We start from the raw sequence: 24,956 nt of genomic DNA, 5'->3' as shown, positions 1-24,956 counted from the left end.
AGAATGATTTTGAGGGGAAGACCAGAAGTAAACTGTTAGGCAAATCTCATTAACTGTGACTTTTAGAAGATAACAAAAGGCAGGTAGTTATAAAACCTTTAGATAACTTGTTTGGTTCCATTCCTTAATCTTCATCCCTTTGCTGTTACCTCCAAGGACAAATAGATCTAGATATATAAAACCTTCACTTAGAATTGAATTGGATGTCTAAAAAGTCCTGGTATATTCAGTGTCGCAAACTTAACAACCCAAAGGTAACGCGGATTTTGTTCGCACACAATAATTTGTTCTTCAAACTAAATTTCACATGACTATCACTGCACGGACTTATTTAAAGATTAACTGTGCATCACCACATCAACCAAATATTATAGCCACCAAAAAGGTAAAAGTAATTAACTAGTCCGTAGAGGCCAAAGACGCTAATTCGAATCCCACATCATCACTCCATCATTTTCATTGCCGAACCATTGAATCTAATAGCAGTTATTGGTTTATAATTAACAAATCACAAATATTTTTAATATGGTATGATATTATTCGTTTGGGATAAAATTTGCATGATTTTTTTGGTAGGATCTCACACCATTAAAAGTATCACACCTTATATGTAATGTCTTTTTTTTTTTTCTTCAGCAACCAATATGAGCATACCCAATAAACTAATGGTAGAATGGTGGCCATGCGGTGGATTCGTGATGTTAGTATGAGGTGGATGTGTGGTGGAGCTGCGGTCGTCGCTGAAGTCCATGAAGGACTTGTTGCTGTACACGGCAATCAAACTCATGTAGAATTAATGGGATCTCTTATTTCGAATAGGAGAATAACGGGTAGCTTAACTTTAACTATGAAATCAAATTTTTAGTCCAAGTAAATTATTACTTTATCTAAACAGGAAAAATATTCTAAGGTAATTCCATGTAAACAGTGATGGAAAAGTTTCATAGAAAATTTTCAATATGAGAAAAACACTTTGTTGAAAGTGCGAGTACTACGCCAAACCAAGAGAGAAAAATCTCTAACAAGAGAATTGTTTTTTTGTTCCATTTATTGAATATCTCTGACAAGAGAATTGATTTGTTGTTCCATTTATCGTGAGTTGGAATCTTTTGAGAAAACAATTTCAGCACAATATTATTGATCCTATTTGTTCGTGAGTTCCGTTGATCAAAATGTTGATATAAAATTAAGATCGGCCTCGACGTGGATTTTCCGTAATATTGAGGAAATTTGGAGTTATGACTCGTGACACAAGGTTTGTCTTGAAACCCATTTTGAGGTATAAATAAATTTTAAACAAGTAGATTTATCATGATTATTTTTTGTCTTTTGCTCATGTTATGAACATTGTGCAATCCTATAAATAAAAGGAGTGGAAAACTAACTAAGAACTAGGGACTAGGGAGTGTTTGATAAGGAGGAAAATATTTTTTAGAAAATACTTTTTAATTCCTTCAAGTTTTTTCTCTAGGAAAACAAATTTCTTAAAATAAAAAAAATGACTTCACCAGTAAAAATAGAAAAAATAAGTTTCATAAATGGCATTTTAAGTCCATTGCTGAAAGTTTGTATTGAAGCTGCAGTAAATTGCTTTTACAACCAAAGAACTGATTTATTGTGATATACAACTATCATCACATCCTTGAGCACAAATGTCAAACAAACGACCATGAAACTGATAACTGAAGCACATAAACTTAGTTGCTTTCTTTTATATGAAGTAGGATTCAGAACGATAAAGTCACTTAATTATATTCTTAGTCTTACAAGTTAACACACAAAATTGGTCAATTAGCGTAGCACTTTTTCACAGACGTATAACCCTTACGACAATTCGTACACTTTCTCGGGCCTATTACATTTTTGCAATCTGCATTAGTCTTGCAACGGTCGAAACAACGCACATCTCGAAGTACAATCTGCTCAATTACTTGTACAGCTTCTTCTAATAAAGGTAGATCTCGCAAAGCCATCACTTGAGTGTTTGAGGACCAAAAAGAATCAACTGCATGACATGATTAATCAAATTATTAGTACATATAATACAGATACATAATTATATTTTACTAAGAATTACTTACCAGCCAGTGAAACAAGGAGAATGCAAAAGAAGAAAGAGAGCTTGTTAGCCATGTTAACAGAGTGCATTTTCTTGCTTGATGTAAGGTCACATATATATATGGCTTTCAAATTGTTTAAATATAAAAATATCTCTCATGAAACATATATTATTCACTGCTAGTGTCCCATATTATATGTTCACTCTCTCTCTCCTGGCTGCTAAAAATGCATACATATCCAAAGATGACTCACTTATATTACTGAGTAACCTAAATGTTTTATACGAATATAGTATTAGTAGCCCTTCTGTTGGCCCCAGTTGTTAGTTGAAATATTGAATCAGCAAAGTAGTGGAAAGAGCTTTGGCACTTGGTTATAAACAGACATAAAATTCATTATTTTAACGACGATTTATCTTTGATATGTTTTATTTTAATGACAGGCTGCAAATAGGATTGACTTTAAAGTTCATTATCATGAAATCTTGGGAGGATAAGGATAAAAATGACTTTAAAATTTTCAACTTCAGTTATATACACTGACATTGTAAAAAGTTTGTGATAATTTCAGAAACCTTTCCTCACGTTTAGCTTCATAAAATTAATTATCCTCATGATTGAAAAATATTACACTTACCTTCCTTGGTATTATTTGTAACAATACTTTTAAACATTTTATTACTATATAAGATTTATATTCTGGCTAATTTACTCTTTTTTTTATTGAATTAATTTAATAAACATCTTAGCAATGAACAATTGTTACAAGAACAGTTCTATTTTTGGTGAAAGCTATTGTCATCTTCCCTGTTTATTTATTTGTGTATCCATTGCCATTATGTATTCATCACTGAGACACAACCCTATCTATAAATCCCATTGATCATATATTTTTATTGCTGGTACACATGTACTTATGATTGGGATCGCAAAAGATCGAATTGGGCGGCGGATCTAAAAGTCTGGTTATGTGTTCACGTGAGACTCAATGATTTTTGCTTAAACTAAGTATATATATTATTTAAGAAATTTATTTTAAACATCTATAATTATTGGTTTGTAAACCTAATTATTATTATAATATTAACTTAAGATTGCTATAGGAACTCATAATCGAACTAATGGAATGAATTTCCAGTATTTTTATTTAATTGACTGAGAAATAGAACAACATTTAGAGAATTTCCAATCATCACCCGGTTTTATTCCAAGTATTCATAAAGATTACTCTTCATATTAATGTTGGAGTTAAAACATTTAGAAATTATACCTTCATTGCAGGCAACTGGAGATTTCAAGTGCTTTGCTCAAACAGATTAATTTGTCCAATACTCATGCCTAATTAAATTGTAGTGTTTTTATTTGATTCTAATTTGATGATGTTATGTGTTCTTGTTGAATAAAAGGCAGTTGATAACGGATAGGAGTAGTAAATTTACAACAGATTATTATGTTGAGAAGCTGCTAATTGATTTCTACCGATTTAGGTTTTTGCTTAATTTGAACCTCCTTGTTTATAAAATTAAAATTATATTAGAAAATGCAAATTGGTCAGATTATAAAACTGTATATTAATAATAAATAAGTTAAAAGTATTGCTAAAAAAAAATACGGGAGGTAAACGTTATATCATAAACCATAAGGGAGGTTAGAGTTATGAAGCTAAACCTGGAGGCTGGGAGATCTCTAAAATTATCTCAAAATTTTTTTATACTATCTGGGAATGTTAACCCGCGATAATATGTTAGTTATTATTTTTATCAAATTATCACTTAATGTTTATCAAAAGATTTACTTATCTGTAATTACTTAATAAGTGAGGTATTGATTGTATATAATATACACCATCACGAATTGGTTAAGTTATATAAATTGACATTGTTAATATATTTTACATATTCGTAAACATTTTACCTTCACGATTGCAGATTGGATCACTTCTTACTAGATTATCAATTAACGTTTCTTCTAAAAATTTACTTATAATTATCTTATAAATAACTTAATTATGTCAAAATATTTTTATACCATCGGCACGTAGAATTCAAACTCATTTGTGTACAATGTGATATGTGTATGAACGTATGAGTTGGAGCCTTGTATTCATGTGTTATAGGCCATCTATCTTCCTTTGCTCCAATTTCCCCTATTTTTTCTTATAAATTGGTGTATGATGATATAAATCGTATAAATTGATGAATTGGCTTGTTTTGTGATATTATTGAAAGTTCATTTTAATTGTTAGTATGTTCAATCGTGTAATTGCCTTTGCAATCAATGAATACCCTCAACTCGGAGAAATAAAATAAATGATATCAAAATAAAGCTAATGATACTGGCCGGTGACCATGATGATCTGGAAGCATAAACAATAAAGAATTATTTCGAGCTTTGTGACATCAGTAAGATAAATAATGAAAATTAAATAACATACTCAATGAGAAAATAACAACACCTTACACTATAACAGGCTTAGGAGTTTTAATATTACATATATTTATTCAGAACAAAAAAATGAGACCATAGAAAACACTTTTAATTATTATACGAGATTAAAATTAAATCCTTTGATAGCATCTCATTGTAATATCAAAATGATTATGAGCCGTTCGACATTGCCTACACTCTGAGCCTCTATCATTGCAATTTGCATCAGATGAACAAAGTTTGTAACATCCTTTTTTATTGGCAAGATTTGGGAGTACAATCTGCTCAATCGCTTGTACTTCTACAGGGATGCCTCGTAGAGCAATCACTTGAGTGTTTGAGGACCAAAATGGATCAACGGCATAACATAACATAAGATCAATCAAATTAATTTAATATAAGTAGAGATACATAATATAAATATAATGATAATGGAATTAATTTAACTAATCACCCATCCAATCCATTATATTAAGAGCAGATATATATAATATATGTATATTATGTGTATAATCGTGTATAGTCAGTATATAATCTATGTATAATATCGGTTAGGAAAAGTAAACAGTAAATTTAATCCGACTGGTTATTTATGTAACGATCCCTACATAAGAAATAGTAGTACTTTACAAAGAGACATACTATGTTGGCCAAGTTTCTGAGAAGTTAAAAGTGTGTATCAAAGTTTAGACAGATGATGTGTTTAGCCAAGCTAAGCTACGCGGACTAAATTATTCCGGGATAAAATAATCCCAAGGTTAGTGGGATAAGGTGGATATCCCATCGATTGTGCTTCATTTTATACTTTGTTCGGTAGAAGGTATAAATTTATCCCCGCTAAATTTATACCTTCTACCAAACATGATACAAAAAATTAGTGCTGGGATATCTTAGCTTATACCATGCACCAAACGACCCCTTAAGAAATAAAATAAGGACTCTTGAATAGTAGCATAAACTGATTTTAAAAGTTAAAAAGTTAGCTTCTGCTTTTAAAAATTTGACCAAACACCAATTGATGCTTTAATATTGATAAAAATGAATGAAATCACTTACCAGCCAAAGTCATAAGGAGAACACAAAAAACGAAAGAGAGCTTGTGCGATGCACACTTCTTTGCCATGTTAAGTTTGGAGTTGCTGATACTGTGAGTTCATATTCATAATTGATTGATGAAAGGCTACATATATAGGTTTTTAAAATCGTTTGAATACAAAAATATCTTCTTTAAATCTTTATTATCCATTGCTAGTGTCCCATTTGCATTCTCTCTCTGGCTGCTACTATATAAAGCATCCAAAAGATGACTCACTTTTATTAATGTTTGGTATAAATATATAGCACAATATTCTATTGATTATAGCACACTAGTTGCTCAAGTGAAGGACCGACTATAGTATAGCACAAGTTGTCAGCTCCATTAAAGCAGAGCCGGAGTACTCAAAATTGAAAATTTATGGATTCTGGATAACTCGTCTGAATTATTAAATTTATATTCAAGATATTTATATATATTTAATAAATTTTTTAATATAAATATAAAATTTAAATAAAAATTATTGAATTTGTCTGAACTCGTAGCTAATATTCTCCCTATGCCCCGTATCATAGTTGAATTGGAAGAGCTTCACTTAGGAACTTACGTACGTAGAGTCAGTCATAAAATACATTATTTTAACGGCGTCTTTTCTTTTCATCGACAAGTTCTATTTTTAGTGGCGGTTTATTGTGGAGGCACTTTTTCTTCCCCTCCTAATACGGATGCTTTTGTTTAATTAGAAAGAAGGGGGTGGATGAACCTAATTAAGAAGATTGACTTTAAGCTTAATGTGTTCAATATTTAGTATTGTTATCATTAAAAAAATATTAGTTCAAACGTGTTATTACTACTCTATCTTTTACTAAATATCTTTTACAATTTTAGTGCGTATATATATATATATATATATATATATATATATATATATCTTCTAGCGTAATACTCCACGTATTTCTATTTTTAATCACCAATCATAGTACTCATTCCATTGTGATTGCCGAATTCTCCATGTGAATACTGATTGTCCTATATATTTTACGTCTTGCTCTATTGATATTCAGCTGAAAGTACTACAATTCTCCTTTACAATATTTTTCTTCCAATGTGAAAACAAAGCAAAATGGATTCAGTTTTGGCGCTCTTTTACAATTTCTAACTTCTTTTAATTGATTGGCGTGAACTTGTTTTTTGTAGGTGCCCCAAAACGTCTCATGTTAAAATTTTGGAGTGATGACTATTAGTTATTTAACTGAGCAGATGACGTTGGAGTTATTCTCTTATTTGCCGTTGTTCTCCTTGTTTTAATTATGCAAAGTCAAAATATTTTCTTGTATTCATCCTTATCTTATGTGAAAGAGATTGCGGAAAGAACTTTCTTTCTCCTTATATTGAGGTGTGCATTATTCGGCTTGTAAACAGCTAGAAAAAAGAAGTGATTTCGCACACATGAAAAATATCAATTTGCCATCCTCTCTGCGCATGAGATATACGTGAGGTAGAACCCTTCATCCCCCAGAATTAGAAGTCGGTCAAAACTCATTACTCAAGATTAAACTAATGACAGCCTTTATTTTCGTTCATTATTAAAAATTAAAAGCTTAATGGCAATCTTTATTTTCCGAATGTTAATAGGCGATTCTGATTTTGTCTGTTAGTTGTTGTATACCTATATATACAGGTTCAGATGTCTCTTGTCAAATAACACACTAAAAATCCTCTCTTCTTCTTGGTTCCTCGAGTGTTCAATCGGCGCGGAGGGCTTTCTCATTCCCAAGGATAGCCCGCAGGGCATGGTCGGTCCATACGTCAAGCCTCCGGCCCTCGTTGGGCGCCCAACGCTGGCCTGTGGCTGAGCGCCGCCCATAGAGTTGCGTAACTCGTATGGGTACCTAGAACCCTTTGGGGATGCCTAGGCAGGCCTTTGAGGTTGGTCCTCAAGGTTGCTCACTTGGTGCTGCTTGATGGTGGCACGCACGGGGGAGGCTGGTTGAGCTGAGACACCTGTGCCCCCTTTATATATGCTTTAAAAAGAAAAGCCCAAGTTTAGCACTAGACATGATTCTGCCCGAGAATCACACTTGGCTTTTCTCAATGATTCGAACTCCAAATGAGGCGCCGTCTGTTCCTAACTCTTTCTCTCGACTTCCTTCACTATTGCATGAAGTTTCATCTCATCCCCATGCTCGTGAAACGAGATATGACCTTAGGGAGCTTTGACACTAGTTCTTCTTCTCCTATTCTGCCCACTTTAGGAGGTATCAAAGCTGAGTTTTCAATAAAAAAGACTTAGGCACTTTCACATTAAAGCAAATACAACCATTATATCATCATTCCAACTTTATAACATTGGGGCCATATATAACGACAAGGGTCATCACCAACTAGTTCTTTTATAAACGACACAAAGCTCAGAAGATGCAGGAAGAAAATAAAATACATATAGAAGACATTTTATGATATGAGATTGAATAAATGGATCACTTTGGCTTAAAGCATTTCCTTTCAGGGTCATAATGAGGTCTTGCCTGACACGGCTTAGCGCATTCTGCATGAGAATAGCAAGTGGAGAAACAACGCTTTCCTCCTCGGAGTTGTACAACCTGCTCAATCACTTGTACTTCTTCTGATAAAGGTAGGTCTCGCAGAGCCATCACTTGAGTGTTTGAGGACCAAAATAAATTAACTGCATAACATAACATAACATAACATAACATAACATGATCAATCAAATTATTACAAATTATATACTAAGTAGAGATATACATAATTACTCCTTCCATTTCAACTTGTGTATTTTATTAGTTTGGTCGGACACAGATTTTAAGAAAATAAAGAATTTTTTTGAATCATGCAATCTAAAATTAAATATGTGTACAATATATATATATATATATATATATATATATATATATATATATATATATATATATATATATATATATATATATATATATATATTGCTATCACATGCTAGGTGAGATTTTGACATTAAAAAGTTACTCCACTAAATATAAAATATTTTTAAAAATTAAAATAAAAAACATAAATTGAAATGAATGGAATATATTTTATGAAAAGACTAATGGATATTATAGAAGTCACAGACCAGTGAGTGTGATAAGGAGAACACAAAATAAGAACTCGTTGGCCATGTTTACAGAGTTTGAAGAACTAATTGTGTGAGTTCATTTTCTTGGTTGATGAAAGGCAACATATATAGGGCTTTTAAATTGTTTAAATATAAAAAAATATTCTTTTAAATCTTTTATATATATATCCACTGCTAGTGTCCCATGCACTCTCTCTCTGGCTGCTGCTATATAAACCATCCAAAGGATGGCTCACTTTTATTATTAAGAAATACTTCCTCCGTTCATTTTTACTTGTTCAGTATTTTCAAAATAGATTTTCACTTTTACTTGTCACTTTTATCATATCAAGATAAGACAATTTTTTTTTTTTTTTTACTCATAGTATTAACTACTCACTTCAAATCATTTTTTTAATTCGATAAAAATATGCACCAATTAATATGAGTATATTAGTAAATTATTTACTTCATTTATTATTTCTTAAATAAGATGAAAATTTTAAAGTGAACAAGTAAAAATGAACTAGTGATTAAGAATTAATGTTTGATTCAAAAGTATAGCACAATATTCTATTGATTAGTGTCATAACATACGTTACTTTATTGGCGGCTTTTATTTTTTCATCGCTGGGTTTTATTTTAATTGCGGCTTTACTCATGAGGAGGCACGTCCAAAGAAGAATTAATTTTAAATGTTATAAGTAACAAATAATGATATCTCGTAACTTGTAAGGATAAGGATGTGAAAATTTAACTTGTGCTGAAGCTGGTGATCATGATGATACCAGTGAGTGAAACGTGGCATGTGAAGTTCAGTATGAATTACTGGGGATTTTTTTTATTTTAATCACCAATAATTGTGTTAAAATTATATTTCTAAAAATTTTATAATCATGCATTGGGTACATATTTCTGCAATTTTGAGATGATCAAGTTCATAACGAAGGTATGAAAATATTTAGCAGCATGAGTCTGCAAATGTCTATTACCACGTACATAGGCCCCTTCTATATTAAGGTAATCGTATAATTAAGAACAGAATTCTTTACAATGATAAAATTGATCTTAATATACATATGTCCATCTTCATCGTCTGTCCTCATTCTTTTTTTTCGAGTCACTTTTTTTTTTTCATTCGATGTTCGGTATCCAGATTCGAGCTCGATTAATTCAGATTCGTGTCACTTAGGATTTATTAATTCGAGGGAAGCGCTTCCTAACAAGGATTTTTTCATACTCAGGGTTCGAAATCGAGACATCTAGTTAAGGAAGGAGCAGCCTCATTCGCTGCACCACAGCTTTTACTGGTAGCTAAGCTCGCCTTGCCTCTTTGCTGTACTCTATGTATTTATCAATACAAGGGAGACGCCATCTACGGCGGAAAATTTTTAAGAAAAAAAAAACAGCCTTTACTAGGCAAAACAGTTTTCACTATTTGACGTGAATCCAATCAAGAAACGAACAGAAATGTAAAACTAACTAAGAACTACTTCTTTATTCAATGAGAAACCAAAAAAGAAAGGAAATACAGATAAGATTATAGAAAACACTACTTTTTTCATACGACATTCAAATGGATCGGTCAATTTTTCCAAATTTGGCATGTGGTAAACTTGGATCGCTTGCCATATTTGAGCCGACATTGTGTACACGGTCCACCTTTGTAATTGCAATCTGCATGAGAATTGCAAGGTTTGTTACATCCTTTATAATATTTTAGAAGATCTGGGAGGACAACCTGCTTAATCACTTGTACAGCTTCTTCTAATAAAGGTAGATCTCGCAGAGCCATCACTTGAGTGTTTGAGGACCAAAATGAATCAACTGCATAACATGATTAATCAAATTATTAGTACATACAATACTGATACATAATTATATTTTACAAAGAGAAGTTACTAAGAATGACTTACCAGCCAGTGAAACAAGGAGAATGCAAAAGAAGAAAGAGAGCTTGTTAGCCATGTTAACAGAGTGTATTTTCTTGCTTGATGTAAGGTCACATATATATAGGCTTTCAAATTGTTTAAATATAAAAATATCTCTCATGAAACATATATTATTCACTGCTAGTGTCCCATATTATATGTTCACTCTCTCACTCTCCTGGCTGCTAAAAATGCATACATATCCAAAGATGACTCACTTATATTATTGAGTAACCTAAATGTTTTATACAAATATAGTATTAGTAGCCCTTGTTGTTGGCCCCAATTGTTAGTTGAATCAGCAAAGTAGTGGAAAGAGCTTTGGCACTTGGGTATAAACAGACATAAAATTCATTATTTTAACGGCGGTTTTTCTTTGATATATTTTATTTTAATGATTGACTTTAAAGTTCATTATCATGAAATCTTGGGAGGATAAGGATAAAAATGACTTTAAAATTTCCAACTTCAGTTATATATAATTTTCTCAAAACCAAAATATTATCAAGTGTTTGGCTTAGTGTAGAAAGTGAAATTCCTTACTTGCTTGATCGCCTAGTATATTGCTCCTTGTGGGATTCGACCCCGACTCATAGTTGGGTAATTATATTGCATACGACCGTGTACATTTTCTCTTTGAGGAGTGGATTTGGACATTATCAAGCATCCCTCAAGGAATTCAATTTAATACGTTTGAGAACAATTCATACGAAGGTAATGATGGATTACGTGGATTCCCAATTTCAAGAAGTTGTGGAAATAACTGGATACCAGATACAAACAACACAACAATTGTGTCGGCCGATGAAGAAAGAGATTCGACATTTCTAAGTGAGCACAGTTGGAAAGTGGTTCTTATGGGATATGGTTGTGGACTGTTTATTGGATTCTCCATAGCATATTTCATGCTTTCTTCTCGAAATCCAAATTGCCTTTCTTGGATAGTTGAAGAATTAGAATACAAAATCATTATGAGAAGGTGAAGAAGTTGAGAGGTCAAATGCATTACAGAAGAAGAAGAAATAATGATGCTTGTGTGGGTTCCAGCCCATATGTTGAGGAAGAAACCATCTTCCTTGTCCATGGCAAAGTCAGAAATGTGGGCAAGGATTTCAAATGAAATCGTTAGTGTGGAAATTTGGCACCAGCCAAATTTAATGCCAAGAAGAAAATTGGCTCACTCCATCCCTATAAATAGGGAGCTCTCATTCAGTTTACATACACACCAAAAAAATAATCTCAGACAATACATCTGAGTGATAGCAGAGTGAGGTATACCATAGACTGTGTATGAAAATAGTATGTGAAGAAAAACAGAGTGTGAGCGATATTTTAATGAGGTGGGAAAATCAAAAGAGTGTTGTTTCTTTTAAGGCTGTAGTGGTCCTAGGAGTATTTGTACTCGTTACTACATAGTGTAAAATTCCTTGCTATAGTGATATCAGTTGTTCTTCTTGGTTGTGGTTTTTCCCTTATTCAGATGGGTTTCCACGTAAAATCTTGGTGTCATTATTGCTTCATTTTATTCTTACTGACTTAACCATAACTTAGTGTTCCGCATTTATCACTAATACCATGAATATTATTTTTGCGGGTCTATTTTATTCTCAACAAGTGGTATCAGAGCCAAGGTTCTGTCTGAGTATGCTCTGTGGTTGCAGCATAATCTGAACTTCCACATCAGAAAAGAATTACTTTGGTCTCCTAATAAATAGTATTTATATTTGTGATAAACGATGGAAGACAACACTAGTAGAATGGTTACTTTGAGTGGCGTAAATTATGTCATTTGGAAGGGCAAAATGGAAGATTAGCTCTATGTCAAGAATTTTCATCAACCTGTCTTTTCCACTAAAAAGCCTGATAATAAATCAGATGAAGAGTGGAATTTGTTACACAGGCAGGTTTGCGACTTTATTAGACAGTGGATTGATGATAATATGTAGAACCATATTTCTGGGAAGACACATGCTCGGACCCTATGGGAGCATCTTGAAAGTTTTTATGCTCGGAAAACTTGAAACAACAAAATGTTTTTGATAAAGCAGCTGTTGGGTTTAAAATACCACGATGGTTCCAAAATGACAGATCATCTGAATATTTTTAAGGGGATTATGAATCAGTTATCTGCTATGGGCATTAATTTTGATGAAGAAAATCAAGGCTTGTTCCTACTTGGTTCCCTACCAGATTCTTGGGAAATTATTAGAACTTCATTATCAAATTATGCTCCGGATGGTGTGATCTCTATGGATCTTGCCAAAACCAGTTTTTTAAATGAAGAGATGAGAAGAAAATCTCAAGGTTACTCCTCATCAAATGTCTTGGTGACTAGCTTTAGAGAGAGAGACAAGAATCATGGTTTTCAAAATAGAGAACATAATCGAAGCAAATCCAGAAGAAGACTTAAAGATATTGAGTGCTATCATTGCGGGAAAAAAAGGCACACAAAGAAGTTCTGCCCTATTTTGAAAAAGGAGAATAGAGACAAGGAGGAAAAGAAAGAAATTGACAATCGTATGGCCACCGTCACTACAAAAGATCTTGTTACTGTCCTTGATGCGGACCTGATAAATATTGCTTGTGATGAGTCAAGCTGGGTTGTGGACAGTGGTGCTGCATCTCATGTGACATCAAGGAAGGAATTTTTCTCATCCTATACTCTGGGTGGCTTTGGAACTTTGAGTATGGGTAATGCGACTGTATCTAGGGTGGCTGGTGTTGGAACGATTTGTCTGGAAACTAGTATTGAAATTAAACTAGTTTTAAACAATGTAAAGCATGCACCCGATGTTCGTTTGCACGTGATCTTTGTTGGTGTTTTGGCTGATAAGGGATATGTCAGTACCAATGGTGCTGGAAATTGGAAGCTTACTAAAGGTTGCATGATTGTGGCTCGTGGCAAAAAACATCGTGGTGTATACTGAACTACGGCCTCTACCTGTGTTGATATGGTGAATGCAGTTGAGAGCAACTGTTGCACCTCATTTTTACCAGAGGCTAAACAAAGCACAACTTATGGAGTTCTGAAAATAATTAATTATGTACAGAGTCGCCACCTAGCATTTAAGGTATACTAGGGTACCTATAAACTATTAATATATGCAGCTTAACATGATCTACGAAAATAAGTGAGATTCTAGGTAAGGGTTCAAATTATTCCGAAGGGAAGGTGTTAGGCATCCTTCAGAATCCACAAATGTGGTTACCGGCTGGACCAATTTAACTATACGAGGAATGTGTAAAAAGACTTGATTATTATTTACAAAAAATTAATAGAATTTAGACTAAAGAATAACTAATATGACTATTCACATAAATAATCATGCAATACGTATTTTATACATATGTGATATAATAATTATTTAAAAAAAAAGGTTATGTGCAACTTAGAAGCTTGGGTATGTGAAAAGAGTATAAGGAATGAACATGAAATTATTCTGCACGCAAGGTGTGTTAACTAATTTAACTAGCTAAGTATGTACACCTAGTCAATTAATTATGAGAGTACATTTTAAAACCTAAATATTAAGGCAAATTACCCTATTTATTTACTTAAGTGTGCTAAGCTACTAAATTAAAACTCTAGCGAAACATGATAACTATAAGAATATTAACTACAAAAATAATAACTGTCTAATATTAATTTATCTAAAACACATAAAATTTAAATCACCTACACCCTAAAAAGTAAAGTTTCACTATATTTTATGCTTGCATAATTTAAGAATGTAAAAAAAAAAAATATAAACAAAGAATTTAAGAAGCTATTTGAACTTCTTTTGAGTGTCATCTTCCAAAAAATAACTTCAGATACCTGCATGAGACTTAATAAAAAATGTTAGTAAGAAAATAAATAATTATCGGATGAATTAAAAATAATGAATAAACTTAAAATAAAAATCCGTCTTTGTACGTGGAAGGCCTTGGAAATCGACGGAAATTTCTTCATCGGCCATGTATATATATATCTTAAGCTCTTAGCAATAATTATTATAAAAGACTTGAAAATTAATTACAAGTTAAAATATACAAATTGGACCTGGTTAGTATTACATTAGGTCTAAGGATGAGTCAACCAAGTGCATAGAAAGCAGGACTAAATTTCCACCATCACCTACAAAAGCTCAACATATTTACTATTGTTACACGTGAGAGAGATATCATTATTATTGTATTAAAGAAAAGATGTCTGCTATTTTGACTTGTAAGGATGTTTCCTGTACATGTTTAAAATAGGAAGAAAAGCATATGGAAATCCACCATTTGAGGGACTTGCTCGCCTTATGGGGTTTAAAAGTTTGTTACTTTCCGTTTACTCCGTGCATGTATTTTTTAACTCTTCTCTCGATATATATTACAGAATCCTATACATAGAATTAGTACAACATACAAATACCATATTTTAATGGTGTTAGAATCCTTGTTAGTCACCTGAAAAGCATAAAACATCAAAAAAAATAAAATAAAGAAACGAGTGGGGACAGTGTTCATTAGAGCAACAAAGGAGAAAAGGGGCTGGTCGTCGGCATTAATGGAGATCACCGGAGAAACTCCGGCATGTTCTGCGAAAGCGTCAAAAATAAGGAGAGGGGCAGGAAGCGGTCATCGATCCAACAACGACATTCGATGGCGTCGTTTCAACGGCAAAACGCCGGAAAAGTTAACTCCGGCCAGATCTGTAAAAAATACAAAATAACATCCAAGCAAAACAACAAGCCGCTGGCGATGGCATTAGAGAGAGGGAAGAGCAGCGCAAGCAGTGGTGGTGGCGTCTGTTGAGGTATGGTGAGGAAGATAAAGGAGTGGTGGCGCGGTGGTTGTGCGGTTTCTTCGTGGTGGAGCTCATCGGAGCTGTGGTGCGTCGGCGGTGGGCTGGCAGTGGTGAGAGAAGCAAAGGGCGGTGGTGTTGGTCTAGAGGGAGATCTGGTTTTTAAAAAAAAATGAAAGTGACAATGATAGAGATGGAGGTTTTGGGTGGTGGCGGCGTGAAGTGAGAGGAGTGAGGAGAGAGAGAGGAAAAAATGTTTTAGGTTTTAGAAGAGAGGAAAAAATCTGAGTGTTCAAGTGTGATGTGTGTGTCTCCAATAATTAAATTAACCCCACCCTTTTCTTATAACATAAACAAACACTTCTTTTTTTTTGTCCAAAAAATAATGAAGCCATACCCCTTTCTCCCCAACACATCACCTCAATCAACTTTTTTTTTTTAAAAAAAGTGATAAGACCTTTACTTGATCGAATTCTTGCTCCGCTTTTAAAAATTAATTGCTCCAATTTTCTCTACATTGTCGGACTGTATTAAAATAATAATTAATTAATACATGTATAAATAATAACGTAAGTATAAAATATAAATATTAATGTGCAAGATATGAAAATGTATTGCTATAAAATTAAGAAACAATTATTAATTGCACGAAAATGGTAGTATTGTGCTATACATGTGCAAAATAATGATTCTTGAAAAAATGACAATAAATTGATAAAATTCCCAAAATAATGATAATCATCAATAAATTGTTGAAAAAATATAAAAATGTGTAAAAAATGTATTTCGTGCTCTTTAACGAATCAGGGCCCCCCAAAACGTTAATTTTAAGCAAGTCGAGCCAAAATTAGGTGTCAACAGCAACAACTCTTCAACATTATGGCATAAGAGGCTTAGCCATATTAGCGAGAAAGGACTAAATGTTCTGGCCAAAAAGAAATTATTGTCAAATTTCGAAAGTGCTAAATTAGAAAAGTGTGAGCACTGCTTGACTGAAAAACAAAATAGAGTTTCTTTCAAGTCTCATCCTCCTTCAAGAAAGACAGAGTTGCTTGAGTTGGTGCATTAGATTTATGTGGTCCAATGAAGACAAGGACTTTGGTGATACACTTTACTTTGCTACTTTTATTGATGATTGCTCAAGGAAACTTTGGGTCTACGTCTTGAAGACTAAAGACTAAAGACCAAGTGTTGGATGAGCACAAGGATCAATGGATTGAAGCCATGCAAGATGAGATGAAATCTCTACATGAAAACCATACTTATGAGTTGGTGAAATTGCCTAAGGGCATGAGAGCTTTGAAGAACAAGTGGGTGTTCAAAGTTAAAGCCGAGGAACACAGCTTGAAGCCCAGATACAAAGTTAAATTGGCTGTTAAGGGATTTGGTCAAAGGAAAGGTATTGACTTTGACGAAATAGTTTCTCCTGTCGTGAAAATGTACTTCATTCGGACAATACTTCGTTTGACTGCTAGTCTTGATTTGGAGATTGAGCAGATGGATGTGAAAACTGCTTTTCTTCACGGTGACTTAGAAGAGGAGATTTATATGGAACAACCTGAGGGCTTCAAGGCAAAAGGCAAAGAAAATCTTATATGAAAACTTAAAAAGAGTCTATATAGATTGAAGTAAGCTCCCAGACAGTGGTATAAGAAGTTCGAATCTGTTATGGGGGAGCAAGGCTATAAGAAGACTTCTTCAGATCACTGTGTGTTTGCACAAAAATTTTCTGATGATGACTTTGTCATCCTCTTGCTATATGTGGATGATATGTTGATTGTAGGCAGGAATGCTTCCAAGATTGACGAGTTGAAGAAACAATTGAGTAAGTCTTTTGCAATGAAAGACTTGGGTCATGCTAAGCAGATTTTGGGCATGAGAATTACTCGTTCAAGAGATGAAAGGAAGCTTTATTTGTCACAGAAAAAGTACATAGAACGTGTATTGGAGCGCTTCAATATGAAGAGTGCTAAGTGGGTTAGCACACCTCTTCCTGGTCATCTGAAATTGAGCAAAGAGATGTGTCCTACAACAACGGAGGAAAAAAGAGAGAATGGCCAAGATTCCTTATTCCTCTGCCATTGGAAGTTTGATGTATGCAATCGTATGTACTCGACCAAATATTGCTCATGCAGTCGGTATTGTTAGTAGATTTCTCAAAAATCCAGGGAAAGAGCACTGGGAAGCTATGAAGTGGATTCTCAGGTATGTAAGAGGAAGCTCAGATGAATGCTTGTGTTTTGGAGGATCAAATCCAATATTGAAGGGCTATACAGATTCTGATATGGCAGATGACCTTGATAACAGAAAATCCACTATTGGATATTTGTTAACTTTTTTAGGGGGAGCTATGTCATGGCAGTCGAAGTTGCAGAAGTGTGTTGCACTGTCTACAACAGAAGCAGAGTATATTGCGGCTACTGAAGCTGGCAAAGAGATGATATGGCTCTAGAGATTCCTTAAAGAACTTGGATTGCAGCAAATGGAATATGTTGTCTATTGTGACAGTCAGAGTGCAATAGACTTGAGCAAGAACTCCATGTACCATGCGAGAAAAAAACACATCGACGTTAGATATCATTGGATTCGTGATCAGGTAGAGAACGAATTGTTCCAAGTCAAGAAGATTCACACGAGTGAAAATCCTACAAATATACTGACTAAGGTGGTAGAGATACAAGTTCGAACTGTACAAAGAACTTGTCGGCATGCACTCAAACTAGAAGCCAGTGTACCCTCCTTCAAGTGAATGAGACTGAAGGGGGAGATTTGTGGGGTCCAGCCCATATTTTGAGGAAGAAAACATCATCCTTGTCCATGGCAAAGTCAGAAATGTAGGCAAGGATTTCAAATGAAATCTTTAGTGTGGAAATTTGGCACCAGCCAAATTTAATGCCAAGAAGAAAATTGGCTCACTCCATCCCTATAAATAGAGAGCTCTCATTCAGTTTACATACACACCAAAAAAAAAATCTCAGACAATACATCTGAGTGATAGCAGAGTGAGGTATGCTATAGACTGTGTAAGAAAATAGTCTGTGAAGCTAAATAGAATGAGCGATATTTTAGTGAGTTAGGAAAATCAAAAGAGTGTTATTTCTTTTGAGGGTGTAGTGGTCCTAGGAGTATTTGTACTCATTACTACACAGCGTAAAATTCCTTGCTATAGTGATATCAATTGCTCTTCTTGGCTATGGTTTTTCCCTTATTCAGAAGGGTTTCCACGTAAAATCTCGGTGTCATTATTGCTTTATTTTATTCTTGCTGACTTAACCATAACTTAGTGTTCTGCGTTTATCACTAATTCCGTGAATATTATTTTTGCGGGTCTATTTTATTCCCAACAGCCTGGACAAGTTCCCAAAGGCACAAGATGTATGTTCAAAACTTTCGGGTATAAATTCATATTAAGCTCTATACTGATCCCTTTTTTTTAATCGTAGCTGGTATATATCTTCATAAAATATTTCTTGTTTTATTAGCTTTCATGATAAAGAAGAAACTGCAAAAGAGTGCAAGTGTATGTAAATGGAAGAGTTGAGAGAAGTGAATGATTTCGTGGGAAGTAAATGACGGATCTAGCTTGGAAATTGTGTTTCCATTACTTCATTTCTATAAAAATGTGTTAGGATATTAAGATAACTGCTCTGTATATTAAGATAATTGTTCTGTATCTAACTCTTTCGTTTTATTTTTTATGAAAAAAAAATGCAGGCAATAAGTTGGGAGAAGTAAATGGACATAGTTTAATAATTAAGAATTGGAAAGTGTCTGCAGTAGAAGTTTGCGACAGCAAATGCCAGTAAGCCACTGGAAATATGGGATCAAAGTGAAACTGCTTGGACGATAGATGCTTTTGAATTTTTTCTTTTTTTGGTGTTGTGGAGGTCGCACTCCCTTCTTTTTTGTCTTTTTTTTTTTTCTTTTTTTGTGTGTGTGGGGGAAATATGAGAGAATATATTCTAGTACCTAATAACTAGTAACTACTACGATTGCAGTATGTTATTTTAATGTGCATTTTCATATTGTGTTATGTGATCGAAGTTATGATATTAAAGAGAGAACTTGGTAATCATTTACTATTTGCAGATGTTATATATTGGGGAGAGGAAAATTAAAGTAAATGTTCAACCAAGAAGAACAAACACTAAGGTAGAAGTCCCCCCTTCTGTTTCTGTTAAGGAAGCTTTCCTCTGGTGTAGATAACAGGAATTATACATTTCAATCTATCTATCTATATAAACCAGTTTCTCATCACGTGTGTTGCACGTATATGCTAAATTATCTCAGAGCTTTTGTGTACTAAAAGATCCAAATCTTTTTCTTAGAAAAATAAAGAACTTGATCAATGACTTTCCAATAGCGTATGCTTACCCAATCTAATTAATCCACAACTCTTTCATCATTCTTAGCTAATTCGATACTTTAATCAAACAGGGTATTAGCCTCCTTTATGTTTGATTGACTAAATTTGTTTAGTACTTTTCCATAATGATATTAACTCAATACATAAGATTCACAAATAAATCTTGATAGCTAATACGATATCAACCTTCCTAAAATTTTTTCTTTAAAGGGAGAATCACCTATATATACGAAATTAGACCCATATTTACTAAACATAGCAAGAGAATTCCGTTTGCCAAACATAACAGGAGCTTTTATTCAAAACATATATGAAATTTCGCTCAAGGCTTAGAAATTTCGCTCAGAATTTCATTATGTAAGAGTTGAATGTTGGAATTTTATCCACATTCTTTAACCTCCAAGCCGAGGCACAACATTTTGATCTCTCTCTTGAGGTAATTTCTTCATATTTCATATACTTTATTTTAAGATATCAGAAGCAGAGGCATGCTCCTTCATTTAGATCCATCTTTGAGATAGTTCAATGATATAACTTTCAGATAATAAGGTATGTTATGTACTATGAAATCCCATAACAGTAGAAGTTCCTTTTTTCAAAGGCTGAATACGTATGCGGCACTTTAAATTTGTCAAGATTTTCCATTTAGACACCTAAATTTAGCCTTGTTCCCATTGAACACCTTTAACTCAAAGACACGATGTGCTGATGTGGCGCGATGCGTAGATCTCAATCCTTAATTAACAGCGTGTTGGATGCCTCCAAAATGACTAATTAATTTATTTTTGGTTTTGGTCCTTGTCTATTATAAAGGTAGAGGTAAGGTCTGTATACATCCTACCCTCCCCAGACCCGCTTGTGGAATTACACTTGATATGTTGTTGTTGTTGTTGTTCCTTGTCCATTGTTTACTCTTCCTAGCTAATTTTTATCTCTACTCTTCACAAGAGTGATGACAGAGGTGTTCTCGCCGCTTCTTGGTTTCACGCCTTTAAAAATTGGCCTTCCTCTTCATTTATATTAAAATGCGATAAATGTATTTTAGCTACTTGTTGATGAAGATGAGGGGAAAAAAATCAATGGCGAGGAGGGGGAAAACGGCAAAACAATTAACTGAATGGCTTCAAAAACGTAAGGACAACACTGATTTCCAGCTTAGCGGCATCTGGCAACGTTAATGGCGAATGAAGTTAATGGAGTTCACGATGAAGATCATTTATAACATTTTACATGTTTTTGTGTGATAATATAGTATGACTTAGCTGAATTTTCATAAACTTGTATCGATGGATTTATTGCTGACATAGGTGATTTATTGCTAACAGATGAAAATTAAAAGGTCTTCAGATTTTGATTTTTTTTTTTTTCTTTTGTTTAGCGATGTGTTTTTTTCTTATTGGTCTTGTTTTTCAGGTTGGCAGCGAGTGATATACAATCACCTTAGTTTGTTTGGAGATGCAAAATGTGTGTTCAATTGACACAGATTGTCTGCACTTCACTTCGAGTATTCATAAGGTTAAGTTTAAATGTCTAAATAATAAATCCGGACCAGTCCAAGCGCAGCATATGCGTTCAGCTCTTTCCCCTATTTTTTCTTATAAATTGGTATATGATGATATAAATCGTATAAATTGATGAATTGGCTTGTTTGTTGATATTATTGAAAGTTCATTTTAATTGTTAGTGAAGTGAATGTCTGGCGTTCAATCGTGTAATTGCCTTTGCAATAAATGAATACCCTCAACTTGGAGAAATAAAATAAATGATATCAAACTAACGCTAATGATACTGGTGAACCTGATGATCCAGAAGCATAAACAATAATGAATTATTTCGAGCTTTGTGACACCAGTAAAATAAATAATGAAAATCAAATAACATACTCAATGAGAAAATAACAACACCTTAGTACCTTACACTATAGCAGGCTTAGGAGTTTTAATATCCATTACATATATTTATTCAGAACAAAAAAATGAGACCATAGAAAACACTTTTAATTATTATATGAGATTAAAATTAAATCCTTTGCTAGCATCTCATTGTAATATCGTAATGATTATGAGCCGTTCGACATTGCCTACACTCTGAACCTCTATCATTGCAATATTTTGCATCAGATGAACAAAGTTTGTAACATCCTTTTTTATTGGTAAGATTTGGTAGTACAATCTGCTCAATCGCTTGTATTTCTACAGGGATGTCTCGTAGAGCAATCACTTGAGTGTTTGAGGACCAAAATGGATCAACTGCATAACATAACATAAAATAAGATCAATCAAATTAATCTAATATAAGTAGAGATACATAATATAAATGATAATGGAATTAATTTAACTAGTCACCCATCCAATCCATTATATTAAGAATAATTCACGGATATATATATATATATATATATATATAATATGTATATTATGTGTATAATCGTTTGTCAGTATATAATCTATGTATAATATTAGTTAGGAAAAGTAAGCGGTGTATCTAATCCGACTAGCTATTTATGTAAAGATCCCTACATAAGTAATAAATTGATCTGCTCTAATTTAACTTTGAAGATTCGAAATTAAATTCTCAAAAAAAGTGACATATATTTTAGGGGCGAGAGAGTCCTATGGTTTTGTTTTTGTCCCTTTAAATTAAATGTGATCTTACCTTCAAAAAGACAAAATAACATAGCATATATTGTAATTTCCTTTTTGATTGGTTTGACATTATCCTCATTTCAAGATTATCTAGTGTGACCTACTGACAAACAAACAAAGCATATTTAATCAGACTATTTCGTCTTCTTTCCACAGTGTTATCAGAGAACGCGGCATCTTGTAGGTGTGTCCACCATCCTCTTCATTTTATTACGTGTCGCTTCACCATTTTACAACACAATCGAGCATATGCAACCTAATAAAAAAAATGTATATCAGCTTGATTATTATAACCAATTTGTTAGAATATTGAAGTTTAGAGTTGTTGTTTTTTCCCCAGTATTTGTTATTAGCAGTGGAGCCTCGGCTAATTCAGATTCGAGTCGCGTAAGATTTTTTCTATATTCAAGGCTCGAATTAAGACCTCTGAAAAAGAGTGAAGGGATCATATTCATCCCATCATAATCTTTATTGGTGAAGTTTAAAATTGTGCTAGTTTAAAACTTTATATTTTATCCTAAATTGACATTTTCAATCAATATCAATTTATTGTGTGTCTAAATTAATTTTCTGTATCTTAGAGCATAATATGTTTTCTCTTTTTCAGTTCGTTTAAACTAACATATTTTTATATATCAACCATTTTTGACAATTTTCTCTTTAACGGGATGCTTTTATAATTACATAAGATTTCGTGATATGTTTATGACCACATATTCTGAGCGTAAGTTTGGTATGTGACAAATTTTCTTGTTATCTTTCTTAAACACGACCACTTATAAATCGAAATAGGGAGAATGTATTTTCCTTTTTCTTTTTTAAACTCTATACTAATCTAAGACCACTTATAAATTGAAATAGAGAGAATACATTATCTAGAAAAATATTTCTGTTCATTTTTGTACTAGTCTGTTATTATGCGTTCCACTCTGTTTGGCGGTATTTATTTATTAGTCCGATTAAAAGAACGACGCATTTCGATATTTTCTTTATGAAAAGTTTTTATTGACAAACAAATATTATGACGTGCTTTCAAAAAAAATTTGTAGCTACACAAAATATTATGACATGCATATTCAAAACTATAAATTTTAAAATTATTTTTCCATAAATTTGTATCGAGCTAAACTATGTCAAATAAAATAAAGTTGAGGGAGTCTCTCCACCACTAAAACCCTATATAAATCCTTCCACTCTTCACTTCATCTCCCAAAAACATTCCCATCAAATTTCAATCACCAAAAACATGACAAAATCCACAAAAATCATCTCCTTTCTCATCACCCTCTTCATAATAACATCATTTTGTTCAACCCCATCAAAAGTTCTTGGAAGAAAAGTTGGGGGAAGAAGTCCAATCAAGGATGTGAAAACAAACAAAAAAATTCAAGAATTGGGTAAGTATTGTGTGGAAGAGTACAACCAGAGTTTAAGGAAGTACAATCACATAATGCAGAAGGACAATGTTGAGTTTTTGATATTTGCTGAGGTTGTTGAGGCAGAAACACAAGTTGTTTCTGGGATCAAATATTACCTTAAAATGTCTGCATTTACCTCGGGAACTCCGAAAATATTTGATGCTGAATTGGTGATAAAATCCTGGGAGAAAAAGAAGGAATTAGTTCACTTTTCACCTTTTCCTACTAATGATGATAATTAGTTATGACGGTATTAGTAGAATAATGTTTTGTAAACTTGCTGAGTTGCTGTGGACTTAATCTAATTACGCCATATTCCGTTTGTTTTTCTTTAAATTCTTGTAACCTTTTATTTGAATGTAGTATGTATGGTGTAGAAACCAACCAGAGTAGTGATATAGCGGTAAGTACTTCTTATCTCTTACCACAGAAGTTTTGAGTTTGAGTCATGAGTATGTACAAAGTCACTTTTATATTATGAAGCTATTTAGCCTCTAATGTGGCACTTTTTGCGCGAATTCAGAATTGATCGATCATAATACAGGTACCGGACACTGAATATAAATGAAAGCAAGACTACTCACATGATTGAAATTTAGTTGATCTCGATCACGAATGAAAAAATAAAATAATAATGCAGTGTTAACAAGTATTCAATTCATTGACCAATCATATTGATATGTTAGGAAAAATAGACTCGTGGGGACATAAATACTTAGGCCTCATTTGTTTGCATTTATTGGAGGTCTGAATTTGAATGGTTCAGACCTTAAACCATTAAGTGCATTTGTTTATATTAAGATCTAAGCACTTATTGGGTCTGAATAGGTCTTAATCATTAAGATCTTGAACCAAGTGTTAATATCGTTCAGAGGTATTTTTGTATGGAACTTTTTATCACCAGCTCCAACCCAAACCCCAACCCTTCATCTCAACCTCACCCCCACCCGCTCTCCACTCCAACCCTACCCTACCTCCCACCTACCCTCCACTACAACCCACCACCAACCCTAACCCCACCCTACACCACCCAGCCCCACTACCCCCATTTCCCACCACCAACCCCACCCCCACCATCAATCCCTACCCCACACCACCCACCCCCACTCCCCACTGCCCTCATCTCCCACCACCAACCTCACCCCCACTCCATGCCAACCCTACCCCCACCCCCACTACCTCCCACCCTTCACCCCAACCACCCACTCACC

At 33.6% G+C, this 24,956-nt stretch overlaps 2 protein-coding genes and 1 long non-coding RNA gene across 3 annotated transcripts; 1 reads left to right on the top strand and 2 right to left on the bottom strand.

The window, feature by feature from the left end:
* Positions 1–1,683: 1,683 nt before the first annotated feature.
* LOC132602665 (fruit-specific protein-like) lies at positions 1,684–2,235 on the bottom strand. Its single transcript, XM_060315462.1, has 2 exons — positions 2,082–2,235; positions 1,684–2,005 (listed from the first exon to the last, which is right to left on the bottom strand). The coding sequence occupies exons 1-2, from the start codon at positions 2,146–2,148 to the stop codon at positions 1,788–1,790; spliced, it is 285 nt and encodes a 94-aa protein (XP_060171445.1). The 5' UTR covers positions 2,149–2,235; the 3' UTR covers positions 1,684–1,787.
* A 7,645-nt stretch (positions 2,236–9,880) lies between these two features.
* Positions 9,881–10,711, bottom strand: LOC132602664 (uncharacterized). The gene is made up of 2 exons (XR_009567859.1): positions 10,531–10,711; positions 9,881–10,441 (listed from the first exon to the last, which is right to left on the bottom strand). It is a non-coding gene; the product is annotated as an uncharacterized LOC132602664 (long non-coding RNA).
* A 12,862-nt stretch (positions 10,712–23,573) lies between these two features.
* LOC132601960 (cysteine proteinase inhibitor B-like) lies at positions 23,574–23,987 on the top strand. Its single transcript, XM_060315004.1, has one exon. The coding sequence runs from the start codon at positions 23,574–23,576 to the stop codon at positions 23,985–23,987; it is 414 nt and encodes a 137-aa protein (XP_060170987.1).
* The last annotated feature ends 969 nt before the right edge of the window (positions 23,988–24,956 follow it).

Source organism: Lycium barbarum, chromosome 7, assembly GCF_019175385.1.
Source record: "Lycium barbarum isolate Lr01 chromosome 7, ASM1917538v2, whole genome shotgun sequence".
Lineage (NCBI taxonomy): Eukaryota > Viridiplantae > Streptophyta > Magnoliopsida > Solanales > Solanaceae > Lycium > Lycium barbarum.
This window is presented reverse-complemented; position numbering and strand designations above follow the sequence as displayed.